At 30.3% G+C, this 8,927-nt stretch overlaps 1 protein-coding gene across 3 annotated transcripts; it reads right to left on the bottom strand.

Annotated features, from left to right (window-relative positions):
* Positions 1–280: 280 nt before the first annotated feature.
* Positions 281–8,444, bottom strand: LOC141454518 (chitinase-3-like protein 1). Of its 3 annotated transcripts, none has more exons than XM_074128839.1 (9): positions 8,308–8,444; positions 8,027–8,094; positions 7,754–7,945; positions 5,405–5,664; positions 4,016–4,140; positions 3,802–3,931; positions 3,527–3,712; positions 2,101–2,226; positions 281–1,599 (listed from the first exon to the last, which is right to left on the bottom strand). In XM_074128839.1, the coding sequence occupies exons 2-9, from the start codon at positions 8,085–8,087 to the stop codon at positions 1,084–1,086; spliced, it is 1,596 nt and encodes a 531-aa protein (XP_073984940.1). In that variant the 5' UTR covers positions 8,088–8,094; positions 8,308–8,444; the 3' UTR covers positions 281–1,083. The 3 variants fall into 3 exon arrangements, with proteins under 3 accessions (XP_073984940.1, XP_073984942.1, XP_073984941.1); XM_074128841.1 differs by having other exon boundaries at positions 8,245–8,327; XM_074128840.1 differs by having other exon boundaries at positions 8,197–8,326.
* Positions 8,445–8,927: the final 483 nt, after the last annotated feature.

Raw genomic sequence — 8,927 nt, 5'->3', positions numbered from 1 at the left:
GTCCTGCGTAATGGCGCATCCTAGTGAAATTTCTATGAACTAACCATTTAAGTAAATATTCTCTCAAAGAAAGCAATAACTTAAGAGAAGTGTTGTGTAATGTTTTCAAAACAAATATTTCAAAGAAAGCTTCATCATTAATCAATTCAGTAAATGAATGAATCAAACTTTTAACCACAGTAAGACAATCTACTTTTTTTTGTATTATTCTTATCCTAAGATAATTTCTGACTTTTATTTGGCAATATTTAACGACGGGAAACAAAATTACATTTTTAAATAGATTCTATTAATTATTTTATTATTATTTTTTTAAACGAAGAAAAGTTTACATTGTTTTTATAAGTAATAGATTTACAATAACAAGTAATTATTTCCTTATGATTAATTACAAAATACATTATTTCTTTCAATTTCTTACCATTTTCTTAAACGTTACATAATTATTTTTGTTAATTGACATCATTTAATGCATGTATATTTTTTCTAGTGTTCTTTGATGAATACGTTCTGTTTTCTATTTTTCATGCAAAATAAACTACTCGAATAGAAATAAAAATATTATGAAGTTACCCGAAAACAGAATAAATAAATAAATAAATATATGTTTTATAATAATAATTTGTCACTTTGCATTAAGATTAAAATTACATGTAAACAATATTTTTCAATGAGATCTTGAAAACATAATACTACTGCAACTTATTATAAACTTGATTCAAAGGGGCAATCTGGGACGGCTGTACTAGTTAGGAGGAAAAAAAAGAGCCTTCTACAGAGCATTTGAAGGGCATCAGATGAAGGAAAAAAGACTGAGATGGTTGCAACATGTGCCAGGACTATTTTCAAGCTTTGCTGAAGAACCATGGAGGAGGTGTGCTACAGCCCATTATGGATACTTGAAACCATGCAGTAAGTTAGTTATATTTCAATAATTTAATTTAATAATACAAATAAAAACTGACTTCTCATCACTTACAAGCAACCAAAATCATATAAATGGAAACAGTTTGAAATTATTCTGTATCCTTCTTATCTGATTAGTCATTGAATGTTTTCTTAAAAAATAAAGAAACCAAAATGCTACAATTTATCAGCAAAGTTTAAAATATTGTTTACAATCCAGACAGTTATTGACTGGTGATAAGTATCGCCACCTTCTCGTTTTGTCCCAGTTATTTTTATTGGACCAGCAGTATCAGATGGTTGGGGAATAATGTTGTTACCTGTTGGATTATCTGACTGTTGGGTATTTTCCTGTTTTGTTTTAGGGCTATCTGTAGTCACCCCAACAGATGAGATAATGTTTTTAATAGTTTCTTCCATAAGATTAACTTTTCGAGTGGTAGTTGTACTAGCAGAAGTAGTTGTAGGTGCAGTAGTGATAGTTGTTGGTGTTGGTCTAGCAGTTGTCATTTTGCTGACTAAAGGATTTTTGCCAACACGAGTAATGCCTCTTCTTTTTCCTAAACCTAATACACCTTCTCGCCCTGCCTTTATAAGTGGAAAACTTCTACTTCCACAAGTGGCTGTAAAATCGTCATCATCAATCGTCCAAAACATTATTCCTCCAAGGCCATGTTTTCTTACGTATTCACCCTAAATAGAAATTAATGTAATTTTTTGGGTTCAAAGATTTGTTAGTTTTTTTTTTTAATTTTTTAATTATATTTATTTATTTTTTATTTTTTGGGATAGTGGAGTTAAGTCACTGGCTAAGAATCGTATCTGTCTCCCAGCGCTCTAAATCCAAGATTACTGGCCAACCTATTTACCCTTAGTTAATCGTGTTTTTCTAATAAGGAAAAAAAGCGAACAGCTATTTTCTTTACTAGGAATGTGTTGATCTGGTTATGCTTATGCTTATGGTATCTGTTGACCAAATAATCAAATAGCACTAAGGACCAATACATTGCCTTTAGCTTACTTCATACTAACTCTAAACTTGTGGTCAACTTTGTAATACCGAAGTGGGCAGATTTTAAGCAATTAACCTCTTCACGCCCTTTCAGCGTTCAGCCATTACTTAAGCTTATTAAAACAAAAACCTTTATACCCTAAAAATTTTTATATATCCTATAAACAGAATAAACAGTTTACCTTTGCACGTACACTGTCAGCATCATCATATCCAACCCAGTTTTCATTTTTGTAAGCGAATGGTCCCAATGCGCTTTTGTTCAAATGAACTACTGTCCAATTTTCTGCTATTATACGTTCGCATAACTAAGAACAAAACAGTATTAAATAATTTAAGGAGGAAGTTTTGAATTAGCTATATTAGTTTTACATTAAGAGATGTCTAATTTGTCATTTGTGTATAATTTAGAGAGTATTCAGGGATATGTAGTTTAATTCCATTGTAAAACAAATCAAAACTTTCCATAAATTGTAACTAAAATTAAAGCTGAAGTACTTTATAAACAAGGCGCCACGGTAGCCGAGGAGGGTTAAGAGGCGAGACCTGCAAAGCTAATATGCATTGTGGTACTGGGTTCGATTCCCGGTCTTGGCCTTGGATTTTATTAAATGGTTAAATGAGAAATAGTAAAGTACGTTTGCTAGTCGCCTCCGTCCACGACACCTAGTAAATGGTAGTTGGACGTGAAGCCCCGCCTGAAAAAATAGGCGATTACTTTACTTTTTACTTTATAAACAAATTTCAGATAACAATAAATTGGATGATCTTAAGTTGTTTAAACCACCATCACTTTCTCTGGCTGTTTGGTCTACGCAACAGGCTAACTTGCTTAATTGCTTAGTCTAAGATTAGAGGTCGGGATCTCGCTGTAAACAGCACTTCTGATTTTCAATTTAACTGGAGGACGACCAGACTATTAGATGAACTGTCAATGGATCCCGTCACAACCTTCCATAGGAGTCATACCAGTTTCGCACTGTCCACTTTTAAACTCTCTGCACCTGTGCCGTATTAATGGTCTTGACAACTTGCCGAGAAAGTAAAGACGTTTTAATGGAAATTGGTAGTCTAGGGGAAATTATGGTTATGAAGACGGTTTTTCCTCTGATCGGTGTCTGAGAAAACCATACTTCGAAAGTGTGTTTGTGCATTAATCTGATTGCTGGTGCCTTAATTAGGGTTTAGATTGTGTAGCAGCATAGTAAAATTGTCTACTTTAAGATAGAGGAGGCGAAGTTGCTGCTACTTGGTGAGTAATCAGAAATGTGTTGTGTAGCCCCATAGAATCCAGTTTCTCTACCCATATTAATCTACCAATTGGAAGTAACTCATTCATCTTTCCTTAATACAGACTGAATTCAACCCTTTTTATATCAAATTTGAAAGAATTTGGTTGGAAAACATGTAGCAAGATTTTACTCTGCTGCAAGGAATATGCTCAAAAGGTTTCTTGATCACATCAGTAAAATATTATTACTGTCTTAACAAAAGTATCGTTCAAATATTAAATAGATGTGACATTTATAAATACTTTAGCAACATGTTTTTAGAATTCAGTTTACTCTTTCCCTTTTAATATTTATGTACTTGATACAACAGACTCACTTCATAATAAGTTTGATATCCTTCTTCTTTGGAAGTCTCCCCTCTTATTCCTAAACCTTTCGATGGAGCTCCTAATTCGTGATTGTCATTATTTTCTAGCCTATAGGTTCTTCCATAAGTTGGAATACCAAGATTTAGTTGCTCTTTATTCATTCCTTTGCTCAATAGAAACTTAACTGTTGCATCCTAAAAACCAGAATAACAAACACGATTATTCTTCTTTTTTTTTTATGGTTTTAACTTTGTAACAAAAAATCAAAAATGATATAACTTACCGCATTGAGGTTTGTGTTAATGTTAGCTTTAATTTCTTGTGGTAAAGGATATAAAGGGGAATGATGCCCTACATTAGGTTCATAAGAAAGATGATAATCGTATGCTAATATATTTAAAAAGTCTGCGTATCTAATATAATTAAAGAAAAAAATAATTAGTAAGGTAAAGATTATAAGTCGTAATATTCATTTATATATTTAAAATAATTTTTACTTTTGTAAATTGAGAAGATCATAACCTTGTTCGTTATATTCAGTTTCTGCCGGTACACTCATTGTAATTATTAAACGAGATCTATTTGTCATCATTGCTTCTTCTTCAAATCCTTCTCGAATAGCCTGGAAGTTAGATATGTTGTACTTAATGTATACATATATGAAAGCAAAATAATTTTCATAAATAGATTTTCTTTATAAAATGATTTGGGCATTTACAAACAAAACAATAGTTTTTTAAAAAGTTATCAATTAATGTTTTTCACCTATTTGGACGTTTCGACAGCGTTTATCATTTTCAATATACTATAATTTTTATATTATTTTTTTTCTTTTATATAATTTCATATTTTTTTAGTATTATGGTTTAGAAATATATTTTTTTTAAATCATACCTAAAAAAGATGTATTAATCAAATTATAAACTTATTTGTTTAGCACTTGGCCCTAGTTAGTTAAAAACAACTTATCATGGGAACTCAACGTTACAAAACTTCGTTCACTGCAATAAATCATTAACCTACCTAAACTTACGTTTTTTTTACTTAACAAAATTTTTGTGGCTTCACAGAAACTAATTTCCGTCTTTCATTTATCACCTTACAAATTATATTTATATATATTATTCTTATAGTAATAACTTACATGTGTAAAATACATTTTCAACATTATTAATTGTAACACTTTTTTTTTATTAAAGGTGGTCTTGAGTGAGCTTGAATTAAAAACAATGTACACACCCACACAGCATAGGAACCAGTCAACAAGATCAAATGCTTGGCGAACGATGTTTTTTATGCTGGGGAAAACGTTTTCAAACCAACATTCTTCATGATAATTTCAAAGTTGATTGTTAGAACTAAAGGTGACTTAAGTCTTTCTAATTTATATTTCTCCGGTTTATTGTAGATTTAGAATCTTTAGTGATAACCGTTTAATCATTAAAATAAACAATAAGCTGTAAAATATTCTTTGTTTTTTTTTCTGTCGGTAACTTTATTTGTTTTACTAGTTTAAAAAAATGTTTAAGGAATAGAATTTGTCTCCAAAATTAATTTTAAAGTTTATCGGTATCAGTTCTTGAGAGTAGCTAATAAGATTCTGTACCCTTAAGATTTTTCCGTCCCTTTAGAATAGTTAGTGAGTTAGAGGTGTTTGCTTTGCAGATTAGCTAGTGATACTCTGCCGAGGCTTATGCTGTTCTTCGCTGAATTCTAAATAAATTTGAGGGCACGTTAACATCCACTTGGAAGAATCAAACTGAGTTGAAGAGAGATATTTAGTCTGTGAATCTTCTCGTAACATTGATTTTTGGAATGTTCTAGAAGATTCGGAAAAAGATTTCTTCCCTCATTAATTTAATTAACTATTTACACTATAAATTTACCTGAACTAACTTGACATAATTCTCAAAATCTTCTTCTTTACTCCCATCCCTAAAAGTTGGATATTGCCAGTCTAAATTTAATCCATCGAAATTATATTTTCTCAACAACTCTATAGCGCTTTGAGTAAAATATCTTCTTCTAGATTCAGACGCTGCTACTCTACTAAATCTTGCTGATGATTCACCCCATCCACCAATTGATAATTGTGTCTTCAAATTTTCATTCAAAATCTTTAAATCAGTAAACTCTTTAAAACCATCTGAAATTATAAATAAAAGTGATAATTTAGTTTGCTTTCTTTTTAGATTATTAGAAAAATATGTGTGTTTTAACCCGCAAATGTAAAAACTATCTTTATAAAATAGATCAAGTAATTTTTGTGAAAACGTGTTGAAAAAATATTTTAATGAAATGGATAATAGTCTTTTATCTAAGACCTAAATCCTAGAAGCAAACCTAGATAATATTCAATTTCGATAACTAGCTATATTAGTTTTAATTTCTGGACTATATTTTTCCTTGAATGGAATGAGGAAGTTACAATTTAGTTTCAAGGTGAACTGCTATAATTATTGGGGATTTACAATTTTAGATATTTTGTAAAATGTTGATATTGCTAATGGGTTTTTTAAATTTAGTTTTTACTATTTCTTATTCTTTATTTTTTTTAATACGTGTTAGTTCAATTTCACTCTAACGACATTTTTTTCTTAACTATTCCCTCGGCTGTAATAAAAGAAATTTTGCGTTCATACTCGGATTTTTGATAGTGGAATTTTTATAATATTCTTCACATTCTCCTTCAATAAGAGATCAATTAAAAGTAAAATTAAGTTTGAGGGGTTATTGCAGTGTCGTGGAAAAGAAGATAGGAGAACTCTTATATAAAGACAAACTGAAAGACGGAAAGCTAGGACGGATGCAATCCGAGCACTTCCGATGTGCGGGGAGACAACCTCCACACCAGACAGCTTCTGAGACAATCTCCTAGGAGGGGGAGGAAGATGTAGACACATGTGATATTGTTAATTATTTCATTTATTAAAACATACAGAAAAACCATTCGGTGCTGAAATATTCAGATTTAGTTAAATGTTATGTACTGAAAAAAGGTACTAACTGAAGTAAGTAAATTTAAATTCGCAATTATCCAACACGCGTAATTTATTCAAACCACTCCCCCCCCCCCAAAAAAAGTAGGTCATTCGAAAATCTTGCGGTAAAATCGCAAAATAAATATCCATATATTTATTGGCTCATTTCATATTGAAATATTTTCATCAAATGCCGGGATATAACTAAAGAAATCGTACTTAAATGTAATTCGAGCGTCACAGTAATCTCAAAATTTCCCAAACAATCATTTTGCTGAAAAATTATTGAAGATTAAAAAGAAGCCGTCTGGCAGAATGCTGAGTGTGGGCATGCAACTAACTGGGAAGTCCCACTATTTGCGAGGAAAACATTGACAGTACAAGCTACTAACACCATACTATCAAAAAACAAAAGGGAATTTTTTAACTGTGGTGATCGAATTTTCTAAAACTGAATTTTCTCCTTAATTACTTTTTTCTAAAATTACAAAAATTTATTAGAAACTTCCTTTTGTGTTTATTTGTGTTGTTTATTGTGTTAGCTCATATTTCGATCTTAAACATTCGATCTTAACTTGATTTTTTTTTTTAGAGGACACCAAAGAGTGGATATTTGAGCTTCCAACTAATCTGCCATTATACTGTACTAAACGGTTTTTCAATATATTATGCAGTTTAGCATTAATAAATTTATTTTAAAAATTCAAAAAATCTGAAGAAAATCACATTTACAATTATGAGAGTCAAATAAGGAAATTTTTAATAGTGATCAATAAAAGATCTGTTTCCGTTAGAACCCATTTTTAAAAAATACAAAATTGAAGGATTGCAATAATTGGTGTAGATGTCAGCAAAAGTAAAAAAAAAAAAAAAATGAGTTACAGCTTAGAAAATTTAAAAATATAAAGATTTACGATGCGTAATTAGTTAGTTAACTAGAAACTGTTACTGCTAGAAGCATAACCAACTGTGTCACCTTCAACTTGAAAAAGACGTTGCTTAACACAGTGATGTAGAGACAAGTTTAAGGACAATTTGTACGACAGTTCTTTTAGCGACCTCGATTTCTATGCACCTAATTTTTTTTTCTTTTTTTTTAGCACTCTTTACGGTTAGTATCAAAGAGAGGAAATCTTTTTTTCCTTGTTATTACTATTATTATTGTTGAACTTGGCCTACCTTAAATTAACCTGAACACTGAATTATAACTTTCTTAATGTGAATGAAATTTTTAAAAACAGTAAAACAACTTACTCAGAATAATATCTTGATTTTCATCTCCCGGTGCTAATCCGAGAGTGTTCGAAAATGTAGCAAAAGCATATATTAGATGTGTACAAATATTTGGATTTATTGTTGATGGAGTAAATTTAGCTTTTCCAGGACGATTTGGTGCCCAGTTTGTATAATAACATACTATTTTTTTCTGATCGCCAGCTTCATTTTCTTTAGAAAAAAAAAAGATAATTAGGTTTTTGTAAATCTCTAGATAAAATTAAAAAAGAAGTACTTATAATATAAACTTACGTGCAAATATTACGGATACAGTTCCCACAATCAGTGAAAGAGGTAATAACAAATATTTCATCTCAAAACTGTGAAAAAAAAAACAAGGAAATTATGTAAAATCTGAAGATTGATTTGAAATAACTCTCTTTGTGAATAGAAAATAAAAAGTAGATGGAAAATATTTTTACTTGAAAGAAAATTATAATGTTAGAAGTAATGTAACAGTAAAGTGTTACCGTTAGAAGTAAATCTCAAAAAATAATTGACAACGAACTTAAGTCGAAGATAATGATGATTACCTTTAAACTGAGAAGGTGAACACTACTTTGCTCCCGCAGAATCTTCACATTACACATTGAATCTCGTTAAACCAGTTTTTCCTTTTACAAAACCCCTCCCTTTAAAACTAGATTAGAATTCGCCTTGAACGTGAAATGTGTATCTTAGCGTATCAAGTGTAACTAAGAGTTTATGGAGTTTGTTTTTTATTGTTTTTTTTTTGTTTTTTTTAAATCTGAAGGGATGACTGTATTTTAGTAATAAGTTGAGTAAATGAATTAAAATTATGTAACGGCAAAGTATATGGCGAATGAAGGCCTGTAATTTGGTACTTTAGAAGTTGTAATTAAAATTCATATTTCGGCCTTCATACAATAAAATTTACTGTAAAGTACAAATGATTCCTTCATAATTTCTGCTGTAAACTTTAAAAAGATAGAAGTTACTCTTTTGCATTTATTTTTTGAATAAATTGTCCTGATGATTATTAAGTAAATTTCAGATCAGAAAAATATACAAAAGATTATATTTGTCAAGTTGTTTACCACATTCTGCCACCGAAGGACTACAGCAACTGTTCATTTATATCACAAGAATAAAAAGAGTTGCCAAAATTCGAAGTTTAAAATAAGGAATAATT

Source organism: Rhodnius prolixus, unplaced genomic scaffold (genome assembly GCF_049639745.1).
Source record: "Rhodnius prolixus isolate KJV_2025 unplaced genomic scaffold, Rpr scaffold_9, whole genome shotgun sequence".
NCBI lineage: Eukaryota > Metazoa > Arthropoda > Insecta > Hemiptera > Reduviidae > Rhodnius > Rhodnius prolixus.
This window is presented reverse-complemented; position numbering and strand designations above follow the sequence as displayed.